This window comes from Saccoglossus kowalevskii, chromosome 3 (assembly GCF_978046115.1).
Source record: "Saccoglossus kowalevskii chromosome 3, keSacKowa6.1, whole genome shotgun sequence".
Taxonomy (NCBI): domain Eukaryota; kingdom Metazoa; phylum Hemichordata; class Enteropneusta; family Harrimaniidae; genus Saccoglossus; species Saccoglossus kowalevskii.
Genome location: NC_140643.1, coordinates 12,487,850 through 12,505,526, shown reverse-complemented (window position 1 = coordinate 12,505,526; position 17,677 = coordinate 12,487,850). Strand labels below are relative to the sequence as shown.

The following is a 17,677-nucleotide window of genomic DNA, read 5'->3' as shown; positions in this document are numbered from 1 at the left end:
CCCCCCTAAGTTAGCGTCACTGTGTCTGCGTCAAAAAGATGACAATTCGGTCTGAAAAGATGCGCAAGTAAAGAAAACTTAAATTAAACATAACAAATTACTCCAAATTATACACAAACTGTCCAGAATTATTCAGAATTATGAGATTTATTGACTTGTGAAGAAAAATAATAACAAAGAGCAAGAGAACGTTGGTTTTAATTTTCGCGGGTACCAAAATAGTGGCAAATACCAAAATAGTGGCTTAACAGACGTGCTTGGCCATCGTAGACAAGGTATGGAGCTCCGACCGCGCCAATAAAACACCCAGCGCCTTGTATGTCAGACACCGGCTTCAAAAATAATAAAATATGACAACCGATAGCGAATTGCATGTTCAAGGTTGCGGTGTAATGATATTATGTTATTTGTGGTACAACACAGCCATACATAGCCTATTTATAATACAACAAGAACCCAAAGAGAGCAGCACGAGCAACTACGAGACACTGGTCGAGAATTGTTGATTGCCGTAAGAAATAAATATTAAAAAAAAATTGTGTTGTAGCAGCAACTGAGCTCAGCTATACTGTTAACTGCACTGTGAATTAGCATAACAAACATAAAAACGGTTATTATTAGGGTTTCGCTACGTGGAGCATGGTACAGACAAGGACAACCAACTAAAATGAAAGGAAGCATTTTGCTCTTGTTGTGGGTCTATGATAAACACAAGAAAAACCGTAAAACACTGATTTGAAACATGGTTCGGTTTTCAAAACCATCCAAAGACATCTTCGTGAACATTTCACCAAGAAAATGTAAGTGACAATAACCAGATTTGCTCAGCTTGCAGCAGACGATAAGTTGCACAGACTACAAGTGACGGCGGTAACACAAAATCACTGCCACCAATGTCTGACGTTCCTTTTTGCATACTTGAAGTCAAATACCGGTTCTTCCAAACGCCCACGTCCAGTAACGTCTGGCAATTTCAAATAAAACAGAAGTACTGCACTATATGAATAAGGGTAGCTCCAGACAACCACAGACACTAACCACCCAAGACAAAATGGTGGGTGTTGATAGCATGCTCAGTTGCGAATTGCATGATGGGTGGAGTGCGTCACAAAAGATTGTTCCAGGGAATCAATTCGCCCGATAACTCGTTACAATGAACTGTGGCACTGCGGCGTAGATATTAAACTAATACATTACAAAATATAGAATTATCGAAGAAGACATGTAGATTTTTATTCAACAAAAGACAAATCCATAAAACTAATGAAAACTAGAAAAGAACGACAAATAAAAATAAATACATATCCCCATTAAACGTCGATGGCGCTATAGCTAAACGACACACTTCGGAAAATCGCATTCATATACGAACCTTGCTTGAAAACTTATGTAGCAGAGTGCTTTATTAACGGTTTTGGTAATTATTGATGTGGTAATGTGGTAAAGCTGCTGAATAAAATTCTGAATGTTTTTCTGTGTAAGGAACTGAATCTCCTGATAATTCAAATAAGTTCCCATTAACCTGATAAGTTTAACATCGAATGGCACATATATAAACATTGTGGTAACGTAACAAAATTTAATGATTGACCTTGACAAGAAGAGCGTCATCATTGTTAACAAGTGGAGCAAAATAAGGTAGTCAATCTCAGCACAATCTAAGCAGTTTGCTCATTCAAAGTGAATTCATCTGTTTTACACTATCAACACAACACACCTATTCCCTTAACTGCTATGAATATTATTCTGGTCAATAAGTAAATACATTTGGGTCATCAATTCATACAAGGGCTGGCATGAGATTTAAAAAGTGACGCCATTCACCCAACGAAAATATTGAATATAGTACAGTCGATTGCAGATTGAAACGTTTTAACATAGTTAAGATGACATTTGACTAATTTGGAATATGAACGTTATATCCAGTATTGTTGGTAAATTACGCGCAGATAAGGAATACATACTAATCACTTGTTAAGATAAGCATATCTTATTCGGATTTAGGTGGACTGATGACATGTGATAAGATAAATTGCCAATTAGTGAGAAATATATAATAGAACTATATATTCCGGTGACAGATTCTTTAGGTCTCAGGTTAAATTCTTAGTGATTGTGTATATAATAAATCCAATAGATCAAATTGAAGAGGACGAACGCACATGGAAATAAAGCTCTACTGTATTGGTCGAACCTTTTCGAAATACTCTCATAGTAGATGTTATTTCCATTATGGGGCTCGGCATCAGTAGATTCCTTCTCAATTACTTCGTTGCTGACACGTCTTTCTAAGGTGTTCATGTCATCGACTCGCAGTTCCTTCGGTTTACAATCTTCATCACCTTCCTGTAAAATTATATAAGTTAAATCATACAATCACCTTCGTAAAATGTATCTCGGGGCTTCAAGGGTATAGACATCGTCACATGTAAGTCTGTTGCTCTTTCAAGCATATATAAACTCATTGTTTTGGACTAAATCACATGTTAGGAAACATATTGACCCTTCTTCCTTTCTCACGCGTAAGTATATCTTTTTCAGGAGGTAACTTAAGTCACAAAACTTTAAGAAAGTTAAAACCTGGAATTGCATTGCACCAGGTTATTAGTCAACTGCTCTAATTTAAATAAGAAAGCTCCGCAAATAGTAAATGTAAACTGAAAGTAGAGTCGTCGTGCTAATAACTGTATAATAAACATACATAGAATGTTTGTAATATTGTGTTTAAATTAAATGTTTGAGATAATATATTAATTAATAACCGTAAAATAAATAAGTACCTGTGGCACCTCAGTCCATTGTGACGTACCAATGAATATTTTCGATTTATTGTGTATGTAACTTGTTAATGCAAATTCCACCAATGCCGCAAATACAAACAACGTACATACCAACATCCATATGTCGATAGCCTGTAAACAGAAGCACGTACAACCAATGTTAGATTTATCGGTATAGCCTATTATGATCATATACTTTACATACATATACTTCCATATACACCAGTATTCAAATACTATTTATGTTGTCTATATACTGCATTGTCAATATACTTTGTAAAACAATTTATGATCAAAACATTTTGAGGGTTGCAACTGTACTATTACAAATACTACGTAACTAACATTGCTCCTAAAATTCATCTATCTTACTTTTGTGTAGGAGACTTTCGCCATCTGATACCTTGCAGCTGAACTGAGCGTGGCTAATGTGAGAGCAGTTGTTATACCTAGACTGGCACGGGCAGGGACTGCTTCTACGTCTAACCAAAACGATACCCACGATACAATGACCATCAAAGTAGATGGTACATAATGCTCAAGAATGTAGTATATGACTTCACGGTGAAGTGAGAAGCTGCAGTACAGTTGATCATAATGTCCTAAAAAATACATCGCATACAATACAATAGTTAGTATGATATTATTACTATAAATGTTATTATGTGGATATAACAAACTGAAATAAACACTCACTTGGAGTTTATCTGCAGAAACAATTCAAAGTCGGAATTAAAGCGTGACACTAATTAGATTTAGAGCTGTATCGTTGTAGTAGCCTTTGTTATCCCCTTTTTTTCTTCTTAAGACTTGCAAAATCAAATTACATATGTATTACTTAGCATCTCCTTTACACAAAGAACATCCGGGGTATTTAGCGGGATCGGATGACGCTCGGTTGGATATTAACCGTTTATGTGTGTGATTATAGGGGGTAGTATTCTTGCACATGATCCGAAAGTCATGTACTTCATAAATATCACAGACCGAATATTAGCGTGTGTTCCCTGGCGTAATAACATTATGAGTTCGTGGTACTGCGATAAAGACTTTCTGATTTCGACATTGTGAAATTCTTTTGTTCTTTTTCAGGAAAAAGCCATAAAACAACTTATTTTGACAAGTGAGTTCAGAAATATTATAAGAATATTCCATATCGAAATGTATTCATTGTGCACACTAATAATCATTACCGATTACACGTGAACATTAAAAACATAATTTGTTATATTATTAATGTGTTTGCCTTTCATTTGTCTTGAAATATGGCTAAAAGCAGCTGAATGAACTTACAAAATATGTCACGTGTTCACCAATTCATGTAAAACACTACGATAAAGACTTTTCGTATCGACATTGTGAAATTCGTTCGTTTTTTAGAAAAGTAAAGTATTTTTATCAACTAAAATCATGTTTATTAAAGTTATAATTTCATTCAGGTTTTTTTTCAGTCATGATTATAGTCACAAATAAAATGCAAAAAATATAGAAAATATAAGCAAATTATATTTTTTCTGTAATTCTTGTTTAATCAGTAATTATGAAAATTATCATTGGTGTAAATTATTTGTCAAATTCTGTTTTCAGTTTTTCCCGAAAAAACGAGAGAATAATAACAATGTCAAAAACGCATAGTGTTTATCGTAGTGCTATATATAGATAATAACTTTACAAAATATGATTTTATTTGGTCAAAATACTGTGTTTTCTTCCATAAATATGTAGGAATTTCACAATTTCGAAAATGGAAAGTTTCCTACGCTAGACAGCGTAGTGAGTACCTCGCAAGGCACGTGCGCATAAAGGAATGCTCCTAAACTTGTAATACACCATTCAAAGAAGTTATTCGCGTTCTGTGTGACGCAGCGCTCCTGTGACCTCCAAATGACGTTTATGGAAATAGACAATATCGCTCAAATGACAATTTTATTTGGTTGTGTAGTCGTTTGTCAACTATAATATAATAAAAGTTCTCAAATAGCTTAATCTTCACTGATTGACCACTTCAGATAATTTACATCATCGTCGCCAGGGGGCGTGACTCGTAGGGAAGGTGCATTCAGCTTTACGGTTTGAACTGTTAAGTTCGGTTGGATCACTTGTATTTTTAATGTATGTAACGTGCTTAGTTCATATTTCAAGGAACTTATCGTGTTGTTGCTTAGTATTGATTTCCCCGTATGATACGAACCTATATTATATTGCATCACGTGGTTCGCACCTAGTTATAATTCCACTGTGAACTAATAATAAAATTGTACCACTTTTATGAGTTGAATTACCTAGTTGTGGATAGTATTGTACTGATCTGTTCACCTTTGGTTTGCTGACAAGGAACTCGGGCATTACAAGGTCATCCGGTATTGTTGCTGGATATTCGTCACTCCAGAATAGCTGCACGTCGCTATTGGTATATCCGACTAGAATAGAATTGGCACGATAACAAGTTTGAAACAAGACATATCCAAAAGATTCCCGTATTATAGCAAAACTAAACGATGTAAATACTCGTAAAGATGTGCATAAAGATGAAGATGGATGCTTCATTGGTCTTGGCTCTGCAGTTGCACTTTATTTTATTGCACAATTTCAATTGTAGATCACCTATCAAAATAGTTAAATTTATCATAGTTATAATATTATTGAAGGCCGGTGGCCGTCGCGCGTGTTTGAATTTTATGTAAACCAACAATGTATTTTACTCGTGTTGCTATGCATCTCATATCGAACAGGACGCGGCGCGACGACCACTGGCCTTTAAAGCGATCGGTAGTCGTCGTAACAACGTCACATAAAACCTCGTTAATAAACATAAACAATTTATACGGAAATCGAAAGGGTTGTGCCACGACTATGACTATGAATAGTAATCTGTTCATCCGGGTAAAGTACTTACAACTTTCCATCTGAATATTACACGACTGGACATCCAACGGGTAATTATGCAAATACAGGTTACATATCAAGACGACACTCACTCTGAAATTATAACACGAAACTTTACGTCACAAAGTTAGACATGTTGAGATAAATTACATAACGGTGATTGCATCGTGTGAATTGTGAGGGCGCACTTCGCAATTCCAAGACTAGACAATCCAATCCAAGTCTGATGGCAAATTTGCAATTATTTAAACGTAGCACATAATGCCAGGCAAAATATATTGCATTACTTTTATATTGTTATAATATGCATACCAACTTATATGGATATAAAATATAAGAAAAAACAGTATGTCCAAATCTTCAAGCTTGTTAAAAAAAAGTTCTTTTTCGTTTAATGTGTGTGTGTTTTTGCATACAAGGATTTCCCTAGTCACCAAGGGATATAATTGCTGCACAACGTAGACATGGTAGTAGGCTGTGACACAGTTCTGGTGAAAGCCTCAAGTTCAAATTTATTGTCTATTGACTGTTAAATAAACTTTTAGTTTACACTTTAAGTCTGTTTGATACATACAAATCAATGTATAAATCGAAGAAGCGTGTCGTGTAATCAAATGTTTGATTAATCTTCCACAGTACGAATTACTTTCACCTGGTGATCACAGGTACCAGCATGGAAGTACTACTTGTACTGATGCATTTAACTCGCATCGATTCCACCAAAACGGTAATTTAAATAAATTTACTCACGACATAAACGCAACTACAGATGTTACTATTGTATTTGCTTTGAGGCAATGCTTTGATCGAAACCTTGCATCAGTTAACACGAGAAAATGCGTAAGATTGCCAAGGCCGCCATTTCGGAAGGTGAAACTTGATACGTGACTCCACGTTTTCCATTGATCTTGACCCAGGATCATATTCGAAACTAAGATTTTTTTTTTAAATGAGATTTCTAATTTGATTCGTTCGTTCAAGATGTTATTAGATATTACTATGCTGTGTCACTTAAGCTTTAGAGCATGTTATCAAATATGATCGTAGGTTCTGTCTTTTTCAAAGCAGTAGTAACACCCATGACCTTGACATTTAGCGCTGTCAAGTTGCATAGAAAGCCAGACCTCTCATTCCCTTTAAATCTGCGTAACTCTCATGGCACATCCTTAATTTAATTTACAACCAATTTGAATCTACGAAGCAATAAAAAATTGTATGTTTATAATAATTCGATCATGGTCAATATAATGCGGCGATATAATTAAATGAATAAATTATAAAATCCGGTAGTTAGAACCAGCTGTGCTGGCCAGAAGTTCTTTCAACACGAATGTATTTATTATCTAGATATCCTTTAACTATCTATTACTTTATTATTATTTTCAGCACGTGCTTGCTTCACGGTCGCGGTACATAATACAACAACTTCAATTAGTATGCAAATTAAGCTGCGTATCTTCAGTAATGTATTAGACAACTTAATAATTAGTTTCGATACCTAATAACACAACTTGAATATAATACAGTTTTGTAGTATTTTGAAAACGATAGCTATTTTGGCAGAAATCCGGTAAAAAATTGTTTTTTCAACATTGAAGGTTCTAGAGAAACGGCCCCAGTCTAGAGACATGAGACAAAGTCTCCTCGGGATAGTTGTTAATCCTCCCAAATTTATCACCATTATTCACCATGTAAATAAGTACAGGTTGTATTATAAAGTATAGCAACAAGAATATGTTTTTTCACAAAAAATGAGATTTAATAGTCTAAGAACATTGTGTCTTCTAAAGGATACTAAGTTTTGAATAAGTTTAAATAAGCAGATGGGTAAACCTCAGAAGGCTACTCAAGTACTGATGTGTTGTTCAGTCTGTTTTATTGAAGTGTTATTTTATCTTTTTTACCATCCAATTTTTGAGCATGGAAAACAATTAATGGCAATTTTAAATAGTGTTAATAGTAACAATTATTTGAACATGATGTTTGCTAAGTTAATTAACACGAGTATAGTAGCTAGCGTACAACTGATAGTATCCTAATAATAGTTTAGCGTCACGGTGATCAGCAAAAGTAACACAATCGCAGTACGAAGAATAACGACATTAACCACTTTAAAATTCGTTTATACTTAGCAACTGTGGCTCGGAACAAGCGTACCGTAGTTAGTAAGTCAATATTCGTATTTTATTACAGTATTGTAGGCCTTATTTATAACACAAATTCACAAACCAATCTTCGAATGATCATGCCATCTTAGTCAACATTGGAAATAATATTGTCTCTAAATTTGAAATCATGGAATTTGGTAGAGTCAAAAGAACAAACGGATTATGAGAATTTAAATGTGAAATAAATTTCATAAATGATGGGTATTTGTAATAGTATGGGGGAAGAAATTTTTCTCTTAAATGCTTGTATAAGGTATATTCGCAACAAAAATGATATTTGTCTTCCATTTTCTGTAAAACACAGTAAGTAGTGCAGATCCTTATTTTTCTGGGAATATTTTCCGCCCTACCACCCCCGATGAGCATTTTGTGACTAGAGACACGAAATCTGCATAAGAAACGTCTCCGAAATTCTGTATCAATAAAGAATAGATATCTCTTAAAACCAGATTATTTTTATAGAAACAATATGTGCCAAGATTGGAAAAGGATTGCAGACTTATTGACTATTATTGCGCAGTAATATCAGACGATCTTTGTTTAAAGGCGGATGCAAACATATTTACATTGCAAGGGGCCATAGCGAAACCAAAACTACACATAATAAACAGTTACTTTACGTTATATGCCCAGCACGTGTAACTTTTTTCAACTATTTCCAATTGATACTTATAACAACATTTATTATACGACTTATTGTCACGATCCAGGATGTTTAACCAATATCTAAAAATACGAAACTAAGGTTATCAGCGGAAACCAACATTTAGACTAAGTATATACTTGCAAAAAAGGTATGGATTTTTTTCAATATTTTCTCCAGTATGGAATCTCAAAATTTCATAACCATAATTCGTTAGTCGTCCAAATTTGACGTCAAAATCTTTTCAAAGCAATAATAATTTTAATATTCTTAATTTCGCTTAAAGTGTGGTGGTCGTCCCGCCACGTATGCGCGAGATATCATATGAACAAAGATGGCGACTTTGATTTGCGCAGACCAACAAGTACCAACTGACACGTTTCTAGGTTTTAACTAGATAATTTCTTTGGTGTTTGGAAGGTACTGAAGAAGTCACCGGCGCACCCAGGTTAAAACTCTTACTTAGAAGAGCGCATTGTATTGTTTGAAAATCAATGTTTATCAACACAAATGTCACAAATGCGCGGCGCGACGACCACCGCCCTTTAATATCTTTTTCACACTATGTACCGCGTTACTTTCCAGAGCATGCTGGGCGTTTGTCCATAAACCCGATGATGAAAGTGTTATACCCAAATACCTAAAAAAATTATAAAACAGCATGAAGACGTTTATATATTTAACTGGCGGTCTAATGAAATAAAGGATTATAATGGGAGATGATAAAGCTTTATCTCAATCATTTAAAACATTTTAAAATTCGACAATTGGATTATTATTAAATTGTCCAAAATTAACAAGTGTCTAGACATAAGACACATTGACTCAAAGGAAATCAGAAACAATATAGCCAATGATTAGTTTAAACAAGGTTGACTTTAAGTGAATTAAATTAATGTCCCACTGACCACAGTCCAGTGTCAATATCAGCTGTACCATTAATAAGCCTTCAATTATTTTGTCATTCAATCAACAAACAAGGAAAAGTGCGTGTCGTCGAGCAGAATCGATTTCCGCGGACATTTCCGTGAAGAACAAAACAACACGCAGTACCCCCGTTTGAATAATGGTTTCTACAAACTTTCGTAGATCCTTTTCTCTATTCAACACTTTTTTTCTGTATACACTCTTTTCATGAAAAGGTTTTGATAGACTTTCGCTCGCTTGCAACAACTTATAGTTTTATGGACTTAAGTTATACAACCTGGACGGGCATCTAGTTCAGAGATATTTTAAATACAAACAATGGATACAGTCTAAATTACCCAGAAACTATTTTTTGTATGAAGTAGTGCATACAAAACAAAATTACTCACACAAGTGTTTCTAGGGATAGAAGAATAACTTTAATAACTATGATGAAATTACAACACTTGATAATATGCCCCATGGACAGCTGAATTAACAGAGGTAGACATAGCATGGATATCAGCGAATGCGCAACTTTCTAATGGCATAACCATAAAAACCGTATTTTTTGAATGGGCCAACAACAAACATTCGCTAGAATAAAGAGCAACTAAGTAAAACGAAATATATATAAGTTGTGTGGCATTCGCCTTCTAGACTTTTCTGCCAAGCAATAAGTGAATGTGAGCCCTTCAGTTTGACATGATCTAGCGGGGCTGGATCTTTGATCTGGAAAGCTTTGAGATGAAGTTTCCTTTAATTGCCCCGACTGCCCGTCTGCATAAAGTTAGACAGCTAATAGATTTGTCTGGATTCCCCTCTACAAAGCAAAGTTGTAGTCCTTCCGAGTCTTTTAAAGTATTTGCCAAGTTGAGTTAACTTTGTGATTTATATACGTCGCTGAACTATCTGACCCAATCTATGAATCAATTGAAGGTATAGTTATGGCAGTTTTCTCCTCGCTTTTTTTTTAAATAATGATTTTCAGTTAGTGAGATCAACAAGATATATTCGACCTTCGACCAAACATGGACCTCTAACTGCTATCTTGCTATTATAAGCATTTATATGACTGTCTAGGTGATATCACTGTCTAGGTGATATGTCTGTCTAGGTGATATGTCTGTCTAGGTGATATGTCTGTCTAGGTGATATGACTGTCTAGGTGATATGTCTGTCTAGGTGATATGTCTGTCTAGGTGATATGTCTGTCTAGGTGATATGACTGTCTAGGTGATATGACTGTCTAGGTTATATGACTGTCTAGGTTATATGTCTATCTAGGTGATATGTCTGTCTAGGTGATATGTCTGTCTGGGTGATATTTCTGTCTGGATGATATGTCTGTCTGGGTGATATGACTGTCTAGGTGATATGACTGTCTAGGTTATATGGCTGTCTGGGTGATATGTCTGTCTAGGTGATATCGCTGTCTAGGTGATATGTCTGTCTAGGTGATATGTCTGTCTGGGTGATATGTCTGTCTAGGTGATATGTTTGTCTAGGTGATATGTCTGTCTAGGTGATATGTCTGTCTGGGTGATATGTCTGTCTAGGTGATATGTCTGTCTAGGTGATATGTCTGTCTAGGTGATATGTCTGTCTAGGTGATATCACTGTCTAGGTGATATGTCTGTCTAGGTGATGTGTCTGTCGGGGTGATATGTCTGTCTGTCTAGGTGATGTGTATGTCTAGGTGATATGTCTGTCTAAGTGATATGTCTGCCTAGGTTATGTGTCTGTCTAGGTGATATGTCTGTCTGGGTAATGTGTCTGTCTAGGTGATATGACTGTTTAGGTGACATGTCTATCTAGGTGATGTGTCTGTCTGGGTGATATGTCTGTCTGGGTGATACGTCTGTCTAGGTGATATGTCTGTCTAGGTGATATGTCCTGTCTGGGTGATGTGTCTGTCTAGGCGATGGTGTCTGTCTAGGTGATATGTCTGTCTGGGTGATATGTCTGTCTAGGTGATATGTGTGTCTAGGTGACATGTCTGTCTAGGGGATATGTCTGTCTAGGTGATGTGTCGAGTTCTTGAAACGCGTCTACTTTGCGATGTCTGCTACTTAGCACGTCTCCTTCTCGGTGTATATGTTACTTGAAACTTCTACTGTGCGATGTCTGGTGCTTGACACGTCTAACTTCGCGATGATCTTACTTGTCAGGTCTACTTTGTGACGTTTGGGATTTGTACACCTGATTATGCGTGGTAATTAATATTTCTATTAATGTTATTTCACTATTTGTACACAGTGTCTTGAACTTCAAGTCTCGTGATTTCAACGAGATCGCGGCAGCCATTCGCGTTATTCACAATGCTGATTTGGCCTGCGAGTAAAGTTTAAAAACCCTGCTTTAAATACATAGTACTCGCCATGTCGTTCTCTGCTATCTAAGTACTATGTTGTTTCTCGATTATTTATTACATAAGGAACGCACATAAGTTATTGAATAGATAAATTTTAAAACAACTAGCTAGATTGTTTTAGTAGACAATTCAATTATTATGTGGTCATAAAGTACGGCCACCTGCGCGTCGGAACGAATATTACGTCCGGAGAGGATGGCGCGTTATATATAATTACATCACAAATTACACAAATGATTGTTTTGAAATTATAAATCACTAGACTGTAGAACTGGTGTGTCGATCTGCTGACATATTCGTATGTCTACCTCCATCCGGGTATGTCCATCCCAAATATATTTACATGATTTACTTTTGTCAAGGGAACACGATATGACGCAATATTCAAGAATAATTAGTTTGCCATATTTGCTTTCATTATATGACTATCTTATTAAACAGAAAACAAAAATTGTGTAGTGATTTCCTAGTATATCTGCATATTATATACAGTGTATTTGTTAAAGGAAATGTTGTTGAAATAAACATATACTCAAGTAATGCGCAGCCCTATGTGTAGCTCGTTTTAGCGTTCTCATACGAGCTGGAATGCATGCACGCTGGCACTGGACGTTTGTAAAATTCATTTTTCGTCAGGCTGAAGCTGCTTAAATTAGGTTTATACGAGTAAAAAGGCGTCCATAATGAAACTCAATTAAATCTATTCACAACTCTTGAAGTATTATATATTTATGTCCATACATGCATTCAGCTCTACGAACGCGACCTAGAAGATTACCACACGATTTGGTGCCACAATTTCTGTTTTAAGATTTGTTCTGTACATTAATTATACAGCTACAGTTGACAATGAGATTTACGGGCCGCTAAAACTGTATTTGGTGGACATTTGTATAATATCATACAGTACACGTGTATTGCATTACCTTATATCATAAACAACACGTCCATCTGGATACAACTTTATGCCCTTATTTGCAACTGTTACTTGGTGTAGATATCCCTCTTTGACATTGACGAAATATATATCTGGTGTCCACACTCTCTCCAACAATGCAGTTCCAGTGCGAATTAAAAATGGTTGGGTGCCATTAAAGATTAATCTAGGATCTCTCCACTCTATTGGTAAAAATATAGTTGCTGCATAGTCCTGAAATGGAAAGAAAATCAAGCTTTCTCTAATATATATATATTGATTTCCTCCTAGGCCTTCACACTTAGGGCGCCACCAGGGGTGCACTACATATACGCTATATGCCGGGAGTTATCATGTATGATATTGTGGGAGACCTTGCGTAATCATATCAAGCCGGTTGCAGGTATGTGCTGTGTACTCACGTGCCGTGACTGTTTATATTCACGTTCTTGCCTTATTTCATAATACTATATTCTAACTTGTTTTACTACCCCCCTCCATTATGTAAAATCTACATTTTACTGTATATGTTTACAAGTTAAAAGTGCTGTCATGAATTTGTTTTCGCGTATCTGTTAACCGACTTAATTAGTTGATTGTTAGCTGAATTGCTGTGTTATGTCTGTCATCGTTCAGGCCTATTTGAAGTTTTGGACGGAACTTGGCTCAGTGATTTGGAACTAATTACGAGATATCCGTCGCGATTCTGACAGTTGGTATTCATAGTTATTAATGTAGTGAACGATTAATCAAAAGATATGACGTATTCAGTACTTAGTGTGATTGGCTTTATGATTGAAGGTTACGCCCTAGAGTCTTTTTACTGTTTTGTAATTGGTTAGAGTTTTGAAAATGAATAAAGAGAGTTTGAGTTGGTCTTGGCGAAAACTCCACGACAGACGCAGTAGAGAGAGTGCAGTCCTGGAGAGTCGAGTCGAATCCTGGAGAGACTTGGGGCGAGCCTTGACGCAGTCTAAAAGAGTTTTGGGTCAGCCTTGTGACAGTCTTGGGGATTTTTTCCCAGGGCGCCGTGTCTGATAGAGTGCTCGATTGACCGACTAAGACGAGAGCTGAAACGTATTTCGTTGTGTGCGTCTTATTTGACTGTAAAGTTAAAGTGACTTTCCCGATCCCGTACCTCAAGGGGACGCGATAGAGAGACGAGACGAGATTCCCCCCTGACAAGTGTGGAGAACCCGAGAGGAAAAGAATTACCCCCGTGATAGTGCATTCAATATAGCATGACATTGATATATGGCGGGGCACATGTGAAGCCAGATTAACTCACTCTTTTCAAAACGCCTGACTTCACTTCCCAGTGCCTTACGATTTCAAAATCTTTCTCTAACTGATTTGATCATGTGTTCAAGTTGTTCTATGCGTACAAGTCAGTAATCGAAAGAATATAATCACTTTTTAGTTTAGTGGAATGTGTGAGTATGAGGGATATGTTGATTTTAATATAGTGCTACGTCACACTAGCAATTGATGAGTGTCCTAATGCCATATTGAATTATATTAAAGTCACAATAAATAAAGATATCATTTAATGCCGAAAATGATCGAACGACTGACAGTTAGAATGACATTCGATTTACTTCACTCGAGATAAGGATGTATTAAATATGCAAACAACAATTCGGGTTAGAAGGCGTGGGACATTCAGTGATAACAGAAATGAGCTTTGGGACTAGCTAATTATTATGTGATGTGTGTTCAATATTTATGATAAAGACGTGTTTCCATGTATTTTCACAGAGTGGAAAAACGTTAGCATTTACATATATGACAATGTACGTCACGTGACACAACATGTGAAATAATGTGTTTTAACACTGATGCATCTTAGCCTACATTGTATAAATTTAATGGTGGTAAACTTACCATGGAAACTTCAGATAAAGAATGGATACTTGTGATGAATATAGATACGGATATATTGACTGGTGGACCTGACAAAGCAGTATCACAGAGATTAGTATTCTGTTATTAAATGATAAAAAAATTACAACAACCAACTTATGTGATGCAATTGGCTAAGAAGAATCAGGTATGCGTTACATAAGCATGGCAATCGATGTGCCAATAATAAAATAACAATTTGTACAACCACGAATTAAGCGATATTCAAAACACGTCAGTTATTTCATCTCAATAGATGTTATAATAACTTCATCAACTCTCCATAAACATGTGTGTTAATGAGTTCGTTACTTGTACTTAAATAGAGATGATTTTTTAATTTTTTTTGTTTTTTTGTCTTTATATTCTTCTCTCTAATAGTATAATTACACAAATATTCATCGTGAGTGAAGTTGTTTGTTATATGTGGAGAATATAGTTATTTTCTATTATGACAGCATAAATGCACTGCCATAATATTCAGACGAAGATTGATTGATTGATTGATTGATTGATGAATGAACTAACATCCGCAATAAACGTTTGTGAACGAAATATTCACATTAGCATAACCAGTATTACGTAACTACTCACCACCAGCATTGGGGCGCATTTGTTCATCGTAGTCAACGGTAGATATTATATTAAGTAGCTGATCTGCATATCTGTAAGTTAAAATAATTTTGTGCCTAATTAAACACGATCATTTTATAAGAACTAATATGACATACATACACACATACATGTATAATAAATAAAACTAAGGTAAGGAATACAAGACAGTGGGGACAATGTGGACATTCTATGCATAATTGATTGATTTTGAAAGGTAGATCAGTTAACAATTTCAGTGTCACGGTTCAAGGTCAAACTAACATAGAACGTGTCAGGGGAATTTATGATTAGTTTAAATTTAAACAAATCATTTGCGCCGGTGCAATTATTGTCTTCTTGTGAGCCAAACGAAACGTAAAACTATGATGGGAGATATAGTAGTTTATTGTACACGATTCAATTTATGTGATGGTACAGTAAAAGGTAGTATCAGGGATTATAATATAGTTAGAAGAATATAGTTCATGTACGTTCTTTACAAAATTGAAAAATGGTAATAGCTTTATCGGACATCAAGCATTGTCCCCGAATTATATTATGTTAAAAACATTAAAATGCACTTCGGGGTTGAACAAAAAGTTACTTTTACATGTTTAGACACTGTCACATTGCATCAGATTATAGACAGGTGAGACATGGACATTCTATGATGATGGTGGATCAGAATGACATATTTATACAAGAGATGCTGACCATAAGTTGATTTGAACAATTAATGTTATTTATTTAAAACTCAGTAGCATGTTTCTTCGTTTTTACACTAACAACTGAACTAGTTGTTGGGACATTGCCTTCACATGCTTGCCACGACCACTGATGCTCATATTAAATGAGTGTTTCGATAATGGAATTAATCGCGAGAAAGTCATATTCTACTTTGAGAGATTTGTTCTCCTTCCTCGCCACAAGTATTAGTATATATAATATTAACTGCCTATAGTTACTATGGTTACTCACAGACCCAAATCCTTAGCATGTATGCACTCTGGGCAAACATTGAAATTGTCACATGGATAGAAAACAGAAGAATTACTCACCGGCAATTTGCAGTATTGCTGGCAGCGAAAATAATAACTACGATGAAGTGATAAGTAATCATTATGACACAGGAAAAATGGTTGGTGATTACATTATGACTGAAACTACATGTAACATGTCTTATACAGTGCAGTCAGGGTTGAGATCACAAGTTAATTAAAATCAACTGTACTATCACCTACCTAGCAGAATGATAAAAATAACACAACCCCTTAACATCTGTAAAATAAACATAACATAACACAGATGTCTGTATACTTGCTCTACAAGACATTGGTGACGTTGTAATATCACAACTATGATGCTTAAGGTATCGAACTACCAACTATATTTCAATGGACAAAAATGTCTTTTAAATTTTAAAGTTCCGGCCAGAAAAAAATTATACATATTATTAAAAACAATTAAATTTAAATGTCTACAGAATGGAATGTTCCACTTGTCAATGGCATTAATCAATAATAATGTTTACTTGTTAATCATCAGACCGGAAGTTACGAGTTAATATATTCATGACATAAACCAATAAATAAAGTGTTTAACATTCTACAATACATTGCACCAAACAAGGGGGCTGGTAATTTGTTAACGTTGCCTGTCAAGCGAATGTAAATATACCACAAATTTAGGTTTAAAAATTAATATTTCTTAAATGTTATAAGATGATGTACAAATCTCTCGATGACGAAGCAAAAATTAAGATTCGATACCTTAATTAATTCAGCAGGACAAATGAACATTGGATGGTACAAGGTCCGTACAACCTGTAGGAAATAACAAACTAAAAGGTTTTCAAGGAAAAAAAACATTTTATAAGCGGCAAATATCAGCATATACAACGATGCCCAATAATAAAATATTTTTATAAGTCATCTAGCAACGATTCGCTTATGTAACGTCTATGTTACCTGGTTAATTGAACGCCATGTCGTTCAAAATGATAACCACGTTTGCTTGTGTAGTCGTTCATCGTTCCTGATTAACCTGCTGATTGATTTTAGCAAGACATGCAATATTTAAATTAGGAATTACATTTGGTTATCTATAAGTAATTAGAGGTTAATCAGATGTTATTACGAATGGCAAGGTCGTGGAGATAAAATCCCTTTGAGAAAATGTGCATATTTTACAACAAGTAACTATGCTATTCTCTTCCATGAGGTCATAAAGGCGCTACAAATTACCCAGGGACATCTATTAACTCTCATTACAACATGCTAGCGCTACATAGGTTGTGGGTTTCGTGAATTGCATGTGCAATCTAGAGTCAGTTTCATGATACGACAGATAGAAATCCTGGATTCAGCCAATCAGAAGACTAGATATAGATCAAACATATATTTTAAGTTCAATGTTTTAATATGTTGAGATAATTAAATGATATCACTTTAACATCAGCGGAAGAATTTGCAATTATTTTGGATTGTATATAGTTAATGAAGACAATAC

The 17,677-nt window shown here is 35.3% G+C and overlaps 1 protein-coding gene across 1 annotated transcript; it reads right to left on the bottom strand.

Annotated features, from left to right (window-relative positions):
• Positions 1-881: 881 nt before the first annotated feature.
• LOC102805673 (glycine receptor subunit alpha-2-like) lies at positions 882-17,198 on the bottom strand. Its single transcript, XM_078013772.2, has 10 exons — positions 17,137-17,198; positions 15,170-15,240; positions 14,558-14,625; positions 12,684-12,907; positions 5,677-5,759; positions 5,063-5,200; positions 3,153-3,382; positions 2,781-2,912; positions 2,208-2,346; positions 882-964 (listed from the first exon to the last, which is right to left on the bottom strand). Exons 1-10 carry the CDS (start codon positions 17,196-17,198, stop codon positions 882-884), a joined length of 1,230 nt encoding a protein of 409 aa, XP_077869898.2.
• Positions 17,199-17,677: the final 479 nt, after the last annotated feature.

What these genes read in the sequence shown, in the direction of transcription:
- LOC102805673 (XM_078013772.2), bottom strand. Translation starts at nt 17,198, where the DNA reads ATGAACGACTACACAAGCAAACGTGGTTATCATTTTGAACGACATGGC. An exon ending in CTTTATCTGAAGTTTCCATG is followed by an intron (nt 12,908 to 14,557) that starts GTAAGTTTACCA and finishes TTTCCATTTCAG; the next exon opens with GACTATGCAGCAACTATATT. An exon ending in CGAAAGTCTCCTACACAAAA is followed by an intron (nt 2,913 to 3,152) that starts GTAAGATAGATG and finishes TTCTGTTTACAG; the next exon opens with GCTATCGACATATGGATGTT.